Source organism: Petromyzon marinus, chromosome 14 (genome assembly GCF_048934315.1).
Source record: "Petromyzon marinus isolate PM22_M1 ecotype Great Lakes invasive population chromosome 14, UKy_Petmar_22M1.pri1.0, whole genome shotgun sequence".
Classification (NCBI taxonomy): domain Eukaryota; kingdom Metazoa; phylum Chordata; class Hyperoartia; order Petromyzontiformes; family Petromyzontidae; genus Petromyzon; species Petromyzon marinus.
In genome coordinates, this window is record NC_133680.1 from 2,554,439 (window position 1) to 2,569,124 (window position 14,686).

A 14,686-nucleotide genomic window follows, 5' to 3' on the forward strand; every position below is an offset into this window, starting at 1 on the left:
TGTTGACATCCGATGGCTTACCTCAAAAACAAACTCTTTATGCTGGCTCTGAGTTTCACTCCACAATCTGCAGTCATCATTTACCCCAATTATTCCACGCGAGCAACATGCCAGAGGAAATTCCTCGCCCTGAACGCTAGAGGATTGCCTTTAAGAGCCAAGGTCATTATTCACGCCAACTAGACAGGGGGGATCATATCTTCGTTCCGTTGGAAGACACTACAATGGCCGTGTTGGGACGGTGTAAAGTAAGCAATTAACAAGACGAGTCGTGGGATGTTGTGTAACTGATTGCATTTTAAATCGACTGGTTGCCGGTTCGGGCTCTGAGCCATGAAGACCGCCCTGGTGGGATGACTGTCATTGTTGGGGAGAGGAGAAGAGGCTTGACGGTGGGCCGTGCAGTTTTTTTGTTATACTGCTAGGGGGGATCCATTAATGGGTATTAAGAGATGGGTTATTGCACCTCGATGTGACGACCAGGAACGCCTCCTTTCAGGCAGAGCCTAAGTGCTGTCGGGCATTGTGACGTGAGCATTATGAACGGTGCACTTGCTCACGAACTGCCCGTGGCATCTCTCATATTAAAGGCGGCTGAATTAATCGTCCTTAATGCGCTAGAAGATGTGGGTGGTTTCTTGTTTTTGGTTGGGAAATGTACGTTTGTATTTTTTTTTAAGATTTGATATGTGGAGACCATCAGACTTTAGGCTACCACAACTTTTTCAAAATTGCACCACGTAAGTTATGGGAGGGCATGCGTTTACTCAACCCATAGCACCAAGCTGTCATGCAAACAGCCTACAACGGGTGTCTGAAGCTTGTAAAATCACTGCTGGATTGAGGGTCGTGGGAGTAATTTTACCATACTGGACGCTGATCAGTGTAGGTTGGTAAAGGCCGTGGGCATCGGAGCGGGAACATAAAAATAATCAAATATATTTTAAACTTTTTTAAAAACACGCTTGAATTAAATGTACCGTACGAGTAATGGAAAAACTCCACAACTCCAGGAAGTGGCCCCGAAGCTTGCCATAACGTAAGAGACTGGTGATTTACAGCCAACGTCAGATGAGCGTACACCAAATTTGCAGTCGATACCACATTGGGAAGTGGGTTAAAATTGAGTTACAAGATTTCAGGATACAACAACAGACAAAGTGAGTTGAATAAAAGCGTGTAAGACAATTAGACCCAAGCCGAAACAACATGTAAAAAAGAATGGTTTAAAAATATGTTTTTCTTTTTTTGATAGAATATAGGATTGTCATCAGTATGACATAAGTATACCAAGTTTGCAGTCGATACCACATTGGGAAGTGGGTTAAAATTTAGTTACAAGATTTGAGGATACAACAGAGTTAAATAAAAGCGTGTAATAATAAAAATACAGCCCGATCAACAATTTATTTTGCTTCCCTGCCCTCTGCTGCCAACGACGTAGCCCCGAAGCCACCGATATCAAACCTGGGGTACACGGTGATCGCCCATCCAAGCACGGTCCAGACTCAAACCTGCTTTAGCTTCTAAAATCGCGTGTTTTCTGGCCGCTTTGAAGTCAAGAAATGTGCGTTAAGAATCAAGATAAGATCTATCCTGTATATATAAATATTTTACCCCCTCATATTCAAAGGGGGCTGGGGGCGAGGATGCTAGGCGTGAACAAAGCGTATGGGAGAATCGTGATCGTCGGTAAGGAACGGGTATAAAGACGAGCATCGCTAATGCGTGTGACACTGCGTGGCCTATTCTCAGCGCCGCGCGCCTTTTATTGCGATTCGAGCGCCGCGAGCCGGCCGGGGTAGGGGTGGGGGGTGGGGGTCTTCGCTGCCCCCCGTCCGCGTGGCCCGCGATCGTCCCGTCGGGCGGCTGCGTGGCATTAACGCGGCGCCCCCTGTTTCACAATAGGGCCGCTAATCAGGACGCGGGCGCATTAGCGGATGGCGCTGATGTCTGTCCGCCTGAGATGTGGTCGCGAGAGAGAGAGAGCGGTTAAGGGAGGAGAAGCCGCGTGTTCCCGATGTACTTTGAGGTCGTACGTGCTGAGAAGAGAATGTCTATTGATGAATTCGTGACCTCCCGCAAGAGCCGGTGGGTTGGGTATATTTTAATAGCTGCCTCGCTGCTGTTGTCACGTCTGCATTTGTCGTCCGTTTTGCCGAATGGATAGATGTTGAAACGGATGGATTATGAAAGGGATGGATGGTGAGTGGGCGTGCAAATCCTCACTCGCCTTGTGCAAACATGCGCTGTTAGCCCACGTTTATGGGTTCACAGCCTAGGTTTGTGGGTTCGTAAGTCCGAGTATCAGCCGCCTTTGCTGTTCACGTGTCTCTGCCAGGAGGGTGTTCGTGGTGCAGCGTGTGCTGGTCGACGTGTTGATGTGGAGTGCATCATGAACACCATCTGATAAGGAAGCTGTTGCGTTTTTTTTTTCAGGCTGAAGATGTATTTATAATGTCCTTCATACCGTGTCCGTATTTCAACAAATATGTATACTGTACATTGCATTATTTTGTGTAAATTACATTGTATTGATGTGCTGTGGTGTTATTTTTACTTGTGAAGCACCCTGTGGTAATTGTATTTGTGAATGCGTGGTATGAAATAAAGTTTCATTGATGGCGCACTCCCTCGTATGTACTGTATATGCTGAATACCTATGGACGATGTGAAGACGGTAGTGACACGAGGACGTTTTTCCAGCTCTCTAGGCCGGATCAGGCCCTCTCAAAATATCCATTGTGCATTTTTGAAAAAGGGACATTTTTTGTTGTGTTGTCAATTTGTTGGTGTACTTATTGTAGTTATGCAGCTGTAAGCAGAATTAAACAAATTGTTCAATTAGTGTGATGATGATTATGATGATGACGATGATGCTAACTCTGGCAAGGGAGAGCTTAGATGAAGACCAGCCTAGGGAGACACCGATGGGTGTGGATAGTGAAGCAGTTTTTTTAAGAGGAAGCAACGTTTGTCACCTAAAGTGGCTTGTCATGTGCAAGCCATATACATTTTAATTAACATCTTTTTTTCGATTTAAAGCTTTCGTGACTGCAGGGATTCATATTCTTGGATCTTTCGGTAAAGTCATGTAGAAGGGAAACATATTTTTTATATTTTTTTATAATTTTATTGTTTCCCTTATACGTGACTTTACCGAATGAACCAAGAATATATTTTTTTCGTTAAGTCTTTGTTACACAATACCTGCTCTTGAAAAACTGCCGATACTTTCCAGTTTTGAGTCACTTGAGTCTTCACACGGCAACATCATTTCTCAAATGGCATTAATCGAGGCCACGTTGTTTCGCGACGTGCCCGTATCCCCGGATCACAGGGCCGGGACAGTTACTGCTCTGCGGGCCTCGGTCAAATCTGATGGTTGAAGCGATTGCGGTCTAATGCTTCAGCGCTTAATCGGCTGACATAAAGGACGGTGCGCTGTCCCTGGTGCTGAACGGCGAGCGTGTGAGACGAGCCGACGAGATTCTGCCGCTGTCCGTGGTGCTGAACGGCTGACGTGGTGGCGAGCTCCACTGTTAAACAGGCGGTGGCGTGCGAGCACAGAGCGAGAGACGCGTTAACGGCACAGCGGCGGCGACAACAGGGAGCGCAAAATGCAACAAAACATCCTCATTAATCCAACACCAACAATGAGACGGCGATGGTTTGTTTGAGATTGGCTGGGCTGGCTCGCGTGTGCGATAGGCTTCATGAGTCTGGTTAAACTACCGAGTTATCTCGGCGTACGTCGGGGTCATCTTTTATTTAATGCAGATGAGACCCGTTGAGGTAACGGAACCCAGGTCCACACCGCATACAGTAAATGTGTGAACGGCCGATACATTTACCTTGATGAACTTAATTGCCATACGAAGATGAACGAGCAAACATTGCGTTCAAAATAACAAACCGTAAATTAATAGCAATAATTGCGTGTACATTTTAGAGCTACGACTAAATTTCCGGTGAGATGCACTCACAGTATAGTTAGGTACACACACCACTGTGCATGAGTAAAAAAAAACATAAATTCACAATCTAAACAAATGTGGCTGTGTGTATTTATCGAATGAATGCCGTTATGTGATAACGATAACACCCTCAAGCGAGTATCGTGAAGGATGCATGTTTGCGTGTGGCAGGAAACAGCTGTCACCGAAGACGAAACCCCAGGGGATAACAACTCCATGTGCTGCGGCTGTTGTATTGTGATAATCGTGATTGGTATCTTGATGCCTTGCAATAGGTGTCCATTTGGTGTTTGAACGTCTTCACGCCTCCTGTATTATTGCCGGAAAGGGTAAAGAATAGTATTATTTTCATCAATTTAATGGTGATCAGTTTGTGCATTAAGACCAATTGTCGTGAAGAGCACATTATAGATGATTGATTATGTCACCGATAATGTTGCTGATGATGGTTATGATGGCAGCAACGACGTTGCTGCTGCTGGTTTCTGCTGCTTATGATGATGATGAATTGGCTCGGATCCGACCCATGTATGGGCCTCCGGACGCGCACAGTAGTGCGAGTGTGGGTTGGTGGTGGGGGAGACGGTTGGGGGGTGGTGGGTGGCGAGGTGGTTGTTGGAAGGGTGGGGGGTGCTGGCGTGTGGGGGCGGGGGGGGGAGTAGCAAGTTGTGAGTGTTCAATGTTCCGCTCCTGAAAATCGACGCTTCCTCCTCCCTCCTTCCCTCCTCCTCCCGCTCCTCCTCCTCCCCCCTCTCCTCCTCCCCGTCCGCGTTGGCGTTGAGAGGGAGCGAGCGAGGCAGAGGCGGCTAGCATCGCCGCTGTTCGCACCACAAGGCTCACCGCGTCCTCTCGGGCTGTCTTGTATAGAGCGCCGTGTGTATATCCCTTGTGTTGCGCGTGTATGTGTGCACATACGTATTCGTGCGAGACACATAGACCGGCGCAGGGCCCATAGCAGGTACATGCTCAGTGCTTCTATCGTTTAGCAACCGACGACCACTCCCCAAGCTTGGTTCAACATCGTCCGTATTGTCTCGAATATCGTCATCGTCGTTGTCGTAATACTAGTCGTCGCTATCGCTACATTATCACAAGCCTCGTTCTAATTTAAAGACAGCGCGTGGTTGGCGTTTGTGTTTTTTTAGTTGGTTATGCCATTCGCCGGTATTTAAAAAAATATATCTGAGTCTTTACGTGACATATTTGAAAATCCGCCGCTCGTGTATATTTACCAGCGCTAGCGTCGTCAAGCTCGGAAATCCGACAGCCTTGGCTCTCCGAGACAGAGAGAGACCGCTCTCTCTCTCGCTTCGAGTGGTTGAGACTCGTGTAGGAGGGGAGAGACTCGTGTGTGTGTGTGTGACAGACAGACAGAATCGACCAGTACCTGAGAGCGACTCCTCGCATCGAAGCGATAATCGGCACTAAAGAGAGATACGAATTGGAGAGACGTCTAAGATAAGAGCACGGGGAGACATACACTTGGAGGATAGATTGCTACAGAGCAGAGACTCTCGGAGCAGACAGACGTATTGCAGGAGCGAGATCGACTCATATGAGATCGGGTTTGTTTGCAGGGGCCTGGCTTTGGAGAGAGACTCGTGTAGGTGACCGATATAAACTCATTACGGGAGGGAATCTTGTGAGGAGAGAGAATCATATGAGATCCGCCGAGGAACGATACTCGTGCATTGGAGAGACGCATACAGCAGATGGTTGAATAGAACAGATACCCAAGGGCGTAGAGATACGCGTTTGAGAGAGAGACTTTTCGGAGAGACTTGCATAGGGAGGGATACCTTCATAGCCAAGACACTCATCATACAGGAGAGACACTAGCGTATCGGAGATATATCGAGAGAGAGAGAAGAGGGCGATAGAGACACAGGCAGGAGAGAGTCGCGATCGGGAGAGGTCAGGGAGAGCATTCGTCCACCCCTCGGGAGCGTCATCGTCTTCCCCTCGCGGGGAGCGGTCCAGCTCTGCGGGGACGCGACCTTCTGGGATCTCCGGTGAGCTGGGTGCCGCCTGGCACTGCAAGACCGCGACCATGTCTCAAGAGGCCGAAGAGGGACCCTCGTGGAAGAAGCAGACCCAGGACATCAAGCAGATATTTGACTTCAAGGAGGTGCTGGGCACGTGAGTCACCCCCCCCCCCCCACCTCCATTACTGCATGCCCTGCCGTCTCAGCCCTTGCGATGATGTGGTGGTGATGATGATGTGGTGGTGATGTGGTGGAGTTGTGGTGGTGACAATGTAGTGGTGATGTGGTTATGATGTGCTGGTGGTGATTATGTGTCTGTGATGTGGTTGGTAATGCTGTGGTAGTGATATGGTGGAGAGATGGTTATGTAGTGGTGATAATGTAGTGATGCTGTGGTGGTGGTGGTGATCTGGTGATTTTGTGGTGATGTGGCGGTGGGGTAATCGTGATGGTGACGGGTATAATAGCTATTGCCATAGAGTACAGTACTGTACTTGTATAGACTATATCAGTGCTTGGTTTAGTGTCGACATTGTAATAATCAATATCTGCGATCGCCACCATGATAATCGCTGCAATGAACGATATCGCTGACACCATTACATCATCATCATCGGCACCAGCATCAACCTCACTGCTGTAATCATCGTTATCATCTACACAGTCAATGTTGTATTCATCGTCGTTAAAGTTGTATTTCACACCACACTCATCAACATCGTTAGTGTCGTGATCACCATCAGCATCGTCGACACCGACATCATCATAGACACCAACATCATCATCAGCATCATTGACTCCACCATCATCATTTTAATTGTCGACAACATCGCCATCAACAACATCATCATTCATGGTCATCAATAATGCACTGAAGCTCGTGCCCGTCACGGTGCTGTCGCGATATTGATTCCGCGGCATCACGTGACACGCCACGATCATTCCCCGTTGTGCTCATGACAACGCTCTTATCGTTGGTGCTGTTGTTGTAGTTGTTGTTGCCATCGTCGTCGTCGTTGTTGTCGTTGTTGCTGCTGCTCTGTGTCCCTTTACCCGCGAGCTGCTGCCCCGTGCGTCCCCACGCCATAGCCCCCAGTAAGCATGGGAAATGTTGGGCGAACGTCGGAACCAAACGTTGGCCCAACGGTTCCAGCCACATGCCAACGTCAGCACAACGTTGGCATGTTTATTAAGGGGGGTTCTCGTGAGCAGCACCTGCCCCTCGGAGCTGCCCTTCCGTAGAGCCGTACGTGTGACCTACTGACTCTGTGTTACTTGTACGGGGCCAAGCAACAAGACTTTCTAACAAAGCGACTCGAACTTAAACCTCTGGCCGAGGTATACAGGCGCGCGCAGAGGGTGCTCTTGGTTTCACTAAGATCCGATAAGCACCGTGGAAGTTTGGAATCGCAAGCATTGTAAATTCAGAACTTAATTCTCGATATACATATTTTTTTGCGGTTGTCGGTAGACCTCAGTAGCACGCAGATAATCGCCACGGCCGTAGCAAGAGGTACACTCGCGATGTGGTGTGCCGCGCGTGCGGATTTACTCAGAAAGATGAGCTTGTGACGGGTGGGAGTTGTGCCGGGATGAAGGAGGTTAGGATTAGGCAACCTGGAAGTTTGGAATGGAATGTTGCAGGAGAGCGTTGTAGATGTAGTCTAGAAGAAGAGGTTATGATGAGCGGGACGTGTGTGCAGCATGGAGATGGACAGGTCACCAAAACAGGCATTCGAGTGACACCCAGAGGCTGACGGCCGGGGGGAAGACCTAAAGCCAGACTGTGGTAATGAGATGGTAAGGGCAGTGACTGCAGCACGTGTGTAGCGAGGGGAAGGCCTCGTTTCATGGCAGTGATGGTGAGACTTGTAAGGGCCAGATCTTTGAAGGTCGGATGTTTGATTTTTTTTTAACAAACGAAGATCTGGGAGAAGGACAGGAAGCGATGGCACAGTTGTGGGGGGGGGCATCGGTGGCTTTGGCCACGGTGACCCCTTGACCTTGTGCCTTGCCTCCGGGAGGAAGAGTCGACGACAAATGTCGATTTCTGCATCCACAATTCGGCATCGTGTTACATCCACTGCGGGCGCAATGGAAGGGTCGCTGGATGTTTATTTTCCGACGGATTTATTGTTGTTGTTTTTGGCGGTGGCTAAAAACGTGTCGACGTTTCGCATCATCGCCAACAGATGTGTGTGTGTCCGTGTGTGTCCGCCCCGTCTCAGCAAAGATGTACACATCATCTGTGAGCCCGATCCCTGAAACAACGTGAGTGGGATTTCGAGTCGATGGCTATTTAATTGGTGATACGCAAAGAGAAGAAAAAAAGCGATCAGATCCGGTGGCTCGTGCGGCTCGATCGCGACTCCCGTAAACGAGTTAGCACATTCACGGCCTCGTATGTCTCAAATGACTCAAAGATATGAATCGTTTGCACACACGCATCGCTATGGAGCCGTAACCAGACCTCCATTCCCGGCCACGGCTAACGTCAGTGGTACGTGGACTGCGCCTGGACCTCTCCTTCACAAACCGCACTGAACAGCGTGGTCAAGTCTGCCCAAACATACGCCGTGACCCACACGCCATGCGGAGACTTTCATTCAGCAGTGGATTGACAGAAGGACTGCCAATTTCTATTATTTTCACATGCTTCGGTATTATGCTTTGAATATGGATACCTAGGTTATTATACAATTCGTCTGGACCGGGAAAAAGTGGAGCATTGCTTTAACAAGCCTTGTAAGGTGCACCGTTTATGTTCGGAGTCCAAAGCCAATGGTGGAAATTCCACATTCCTATGGCAGTGCCTGTTACGTTACGTCGCGGTACAATACAGTCGTGTTTGTTGTTATTGTTGCCACCATCGTCATCAACACAGATGATGTACGATCGTCTGACACTGTGAAGTCGAGACAGTGGACAAATATTAACACGAATCTACGTGGTGAGGGACCCCACATTTAACTGTACGGCTTCTGCGCGTGTCCCATCTTCCAACATAAGACTATTTGTTTAACAGCGCCAGTAATGGCTGCTGAGAGCTAGAAGGTCAAAACCGGTTCACGTTTTATCTGCTTAAACCGACGCTGTTATGGATCATTGAGATGGAGGATATATTGCTCTTCGCCGGGAAAATATTTCATTATTTTGAAATGAGGACAGGCGGACATTTCCCTGTTTATTTATATGCATATAAGCATAACTTATACGCTGCCGTGATGTAAATGTCAGCACAAGCTGGACTTGCAATCCTGAGGTCAACCGTTCCATCTCCCGTCGTGGCAATTAAAACAATCTTGATTTGAAGCTTTCGTGACTGCAGGAATCCAATTAAAACAATGTTCTTAAATTTTAAAAAACGCCACTTTTTTCAAATTTTCTTGCTGTGGTTTTCAAACCTGATGATGATTGCTTGTGTTGCAGTCGAAACGCCGTGATAATTTTATTAATTTATATTTTCATTATTTTATTGCTTCCCTTCTACGTGACTTTACCGAAAGAACCAAGAATATAATGTTCCAGCTATAACCCCCCTCTGCTTCTACCCACCCGGCAGTGTGTACCACGGCGTGGTGGGGCAAAGTGTGGGTATTCGCATTTCTTCCAAAAGACGTCTGGAAAAGTAGGCCAAACATCGGGATGAGCGGATTTCTAGAGGGAGCTCCCTCTAGTGGATGCCCTTCTTCCAGCAGTGGTGTGAGACAGGAATGAGAGGGCTGCACCTTTATCTAAATACTGTATGTAGAGCATGTGCCAAATGTAATCGTTCACTGGTCAATTAAACACACGCACAGTGGCTAACGAATAATAAAATGCATGCTCGTATTACAGAAACACCGCAGGACACGTGGATAAAACGCAAAAGCAAATGTTTATTTCATCTATAATTATCAAATCAACCTCTTGTTGTTCAATGCGTACACCTTTTGATGTATAGAGGTGCGCCAAAAGCCAGGACACATCGGATAGTAATATTTGTTGAATCAAATCGCATAGGGTTATTTAATTACTTTTTGCAAATTTTTAAACTAACTTTCATGAACATTAATTCACGATGCATGAATTATCTTTTGAAATGAATTTAGGACTTTCCTTAGCATACTGAACACAAAAAATAATTGAACTCGTTCGTCTTTGGTCAATTTTCTTTCCATTATAAATGTCATCTGGAAAGGAAGAAGAAGAAAAACACGAGATTAATAATGACAATAAATAAATATTCACACAAAAAAAACAAACAATAAAAATGTTTTAATGACAGTGTTAAAATTAATTAAATAACCCGAATTAATCCTGAATTGTGGGCCACCCTGTGGAGCAGCATCCACGTGCAATCGCGTCTCAAGACGCTGTATGCAACAGGGGGGCATCGCGGGAAAGTGAAGATTTGACGAGGAGACTCACCGTGTGGAGGGAGAGAGGTATCAGGCATTGAAAGTTGAACAGTTGCAGGGAGTCGGAAGCACGGAGGTCTGTGGTGAGGACGTTTGGGGCTCCAGGGGCAGCAGAGGTCAAGCGACCTACCTCCCACCGAGTGAAGGTCAACTGCGGTGTGATGGAGCGGAGAGAATGCGTGGAGGGGAGTGGAGTGAGATGAGAGGGAGAGGCAGGAGAGTGTGTGGAGGGGAGTAGAGTGGGATGAGAGGGAGAGGTAGGAGAGAGCGTGGAGGGGATTAGAGTGAGATGAGAGGGGAGAGGTAGGAGAGTGCGTGAGGGGAGTAGAGTGAGATGAGAGGGGAGAGGTGGGAGAGTGCGTGGAGGGGAGTAGAGTGAGATGAGAGGGGAGAGGTAGGAGAGTGCGTGGAGGGGAGTAGAGTGAGATGAGAGAGGTAGGAGAGAGCGTGGAGGGCAGTAGAGTGAGATGAAGGGGGAGAAGTAGACGCAGCTAGGTCCATGGATGATTAATCATTGTTTGCATGTGTTATTTAATACTGATTCCAAAGTGTCTTGTGCATTGTTTCCTCTGTTCACGTTGTTAGTCTGGAGACTGGGGTGAGTTTTCTGTTTTCCTGTATTAATTTAAAGCGACGTCTCCGTTGATCAAAGAGACTCATGGTCTCAATAAATGAAATAACTCCATCTCTGAGCCGAAACCTCTACATGATAATCAAGTATCCTGTCGTCCTGTTGTTGGTGTCTCAGCCTTGCGGGCTTGAGCTAGTCAGCCGCATTTGGTTAAGCGCGGAAAACTCCGGACCATTTCTCTTTTTCCCCGACACTATGGGGTATTCTGAACTAAACAGAATACTCCGCAATTATATTGATCTGGTTTTAAATGACTATCATCTACCTGTGTCAGTGTCTGGGTCATTATGTAAGTCTGTGCGGGGTAGCTAAGTCTATGGGTCTTAATGTAAGCCCAAGTAAGTCCACGTGTAGCCGTATTGGTCTATTGATCTCGATGTAGGTCTGTGTTCGTCTGTTCTTCTCTGCGTAACTCTATGGGGTTCTATGTAAGTCTGTGCAATGCTCTTGGTCTCTATATAAATATACGGGCCTCTGTGGATGTCTATAGGTCTCTGTGTAGGTCTATGCAAAAATGTTGTCTGCTATGTAGGTTTTAGAGTCCCGATGTAAGCCTGTGTAGTAAGCCGAGAGTTCTCTACCGTAAGTGACAGTACTGTGCATGTATACATCTGTGTAAGTCTATTTGTCTATATATTAAATTTCAAGTAAGTCTCTGCTATTTTTGCTGCATTTATCTAAAATCCAGGAATCTCTTGAAAAATAGATATGTGCTCGTAACAGTTAAGATATGTATCTATATCGTCATTATCATCGTCGTCTTGACCAGCGACGTCATGTCCACTGTAGCGTGAAGGCCTCCCCACACCGCCACCACCACTACCACCACCATCGTCACAATAATTATTATAAATATACTGAGTGTGTATAAATATTGAGTGTGTATATCTCAGCATAATTTATGCAACGGCATCGCACAACGCTGTGCAGCCCGCAAAAAAAACACACGGGCGCCGCATTTATATGATTATATTATTCATCCTACGTGGTTCTGTGATCCCGCACGATCCATCTTTCTCCTGCGCATGAGCTGATCTTGACGCTCCGTCTCACTCGGGCGATTACCCTCTGGGGTATGTTCCAGAATTTGGCTGCCATTCCATCACCGGTCTCGTCCCATTGATCATCGTCCCTTTTGGCTGCGTGCATTCCGCCCAATCCCACTTTCCTGTACCGCCGGAATTTGCGAGATGTTATCTCCCTCGCCAAGTATACAGGAACTCGAGGGTGCCATCCAGACACTGACGCCTGCTGTGCATTTGGAGTGAGCTTGTTCTCTCTCCCCGTGGCCGCGTGGATTTTTTTTCTCCAGTTCTCCCGGAGTTTCCCTCCACATTTAGAAGCGTGCATTTAGAGTATTTGGCTGCTTTAAAATTCCACGTGACAAGCCGCTTCTTTGGGCTATTATTTGTGGCTAGGTCGCTTTTGAAAAAGAGCTACATTGCTCATGGTGACATAAAAAATAGTTTACAGTTTAATAGTTTAAAAGCATTCCCAAACTGCTCTCGTCCCGTTCTTTTGCAGGAAATAAGTTTATACGTAGCCATTATCTCTCTAAATATGTAACCCCAAAAAACTATATTATTGATTGAAGAGAATGTACAACAGACCATAATTGGTTAATCATTGCAGGCAGGACAGCCCACAGACTCATCGATGCTTTTGTAAGCGGTTAAAATAGGTGAACAATTGAAGTATTAATGTTGTTGTTATTGCTGCTGCGGCTGTTGTCACACGCGCTGAGAGATTTGTGATCGTGGAGGTCAATTGATGGCTTTGTCAATAGCCTTTCATAATAATAATAACTAGAAACAAATCACAGTTTGCCTCGCTCTCTGCAGCCGTGACATTTACAATCGGTCCTGAGCTGCTGCTCAAGCGCTGGCTGCGTCTCCTTAAAGATGAATGAAAATGATATTTAAAAAAAAATACTTTTCAGATAGCTTCTCAAACCCGTGTATGGTTTATAACGTGCGCAACATTCGCACCACGGTGTTCGAGGATGGCAGAATCGGCGCTACCAAAACATTCCCCCAACTTCTGTGGTCCTACATTCACATGGTTGGCGAACTCCAAACTCCGGGGAATGTGGAATTGCTTGCTACTGGAATTCCCACTGCTGGGTGAAAGCTGCCAGCTGATATGAGCGCTGTTCCCATGCTCATTGAAGCAAGGGCGGAAGACACACGTTGACTTGGCTTCAATCAGGAACGTCTCAAGCTTATTTCGGTCAAGAGGGTCCTGCTTCAGACGTTTGGCCGTTTCCTTTTTGTCTCAAAGGTTTCCAACAAATAATGATATTGGAATGTTTTTGTTGTTGTATTAATAGTGATTTACATTGTTTTGCTGTGACAGCATCCCTCTCCCTTCGCATAGAGGCAGTGGTTCTTCTTCTTCTTCACCTGGCGTGCAGCACGCACCTCCTGGGGGTGCGTGCTGCCCTTTCTGGGGGTACGAGACACGGCCAGATTTGTTTTAGAAGGTAAATAATCGAAACACAAATTAGGCACGTAAGTACAGCTACGTTGTTTCATCAAAGCCATGTGTTTATTAACATTGTATTTTTTTTTACGATTGAGAATCAAGGGGGCGCAAGGCTCCAGTGAAGGTGAAGAACCACTGGGTATCGAGGGAGTGCTCCTGCCAATAGACTCCCGTACGAAACAACAGCAACAAGCACCGACCAAAAGTGTGGTACAAAAGTTCACCGTGTCAACTCGCCCATTCATTCGTTGCCTTATATGAGCCTCTGTGTGCGTCTCGAGCAGCACGCCAAACGAATCAGGCGAAGTTGCGCCTTGCCCGAGCGGCGAAATCGCTCACCGCTGCTCGCGTTAGCGACGGCCAGAAATTCAACTCAGGTTGGATCCAACTCAGGTTGGATTTCCGCGGGGGGGTAGGGGGGGCAGAGGCGGTGGGGGCTCCTTCTCGCTCCCATGTGCGCGGCCAGTCCACGTGAATCACAGCACGAGCGCTGATCTGGAGGCGTTGAGCGCCAGTGGTCTAGCGTGGTGGACTCGGGGAGTACAATGGCATGGTCTGTGATCGCGGTCTATGTTGCGGTGATCGTCGTTGCCGTGATCTAGTGCCGTGGCCTATTGCAGCCGGTCTGTTGTCACGGTGTGTTGCCCTCGGCTGTTGGAGATGTCTATTGCGGTGGATGATTGTGGCAGTATATTGTCGTGGTCGACTGTGATGGCCCTTTTTGGCGGCGGTGGTGGTGGTGCTCCTCATTCATAACCCCTTGAGAGATTACGACGGCTTGGGAGGGCATTCATCCAGCAGTGGATAGATCAATGGCTGCTGATGGTGAGGGCAACTTTGAGAGGGACGCACGAGTAGCATTGGAAGGTTCGTGATGACGATGATGTCACTGACATGTTGATGAAGTTGGGTTTCCGATGGTGCCTATGACACACTCCATCCAAAGACAACGGTCCCCCATATAGCCTTGAACAGGCTGGTTGGACAAGTGCTATTAGCAAACAGCGCGGCACACGTGGGGGTGAGAAGCCAGCACCACGCCCGGCCGCCTTTGTCTCCCCAATGCTGATGTTTCGCACCCTGTACGCACCAAGTTGAGTTGACCGATGAGAGAGGCCTAGGACCAGTTCAGAGATCTGTGACCGATGTTGGCCGTGAGCGAGAATCAAACTCGGGTCGCCGAGTTCATAGCACAGTGCGTTAACCACT

At 47.6% G+C, this 14,686-nt stretch overlaps 1 protein-coding gene across 1 annotated transcript in view; it reads left to right on the top strand.

Annotated features, from left to right (window-relative positions):
• The first annotated feature begins 4,718 nt into the window (after positions 1 to 4,718).
• Positions 4,719 to 14,686, top strand: part of LOC116942438 (calcium/calmodulin-dependent protein kinase type 1D-like) — a 77,787-nt gene continuing 67,819 nt past the window's right edge. The window contains exon 1 of the mRNA XM_032954362.2: positions 4,719 to 6,116. Within this exon, the coding sequence (XP_032810253.1) occupies positions 6,028 to 6,116 (89 nt within the window). The 5' untranslated portion in view covers positions 4,719 to 6,027. The remainder of the gene's footprint in view (positions 6,117 to 14,686) is intronic.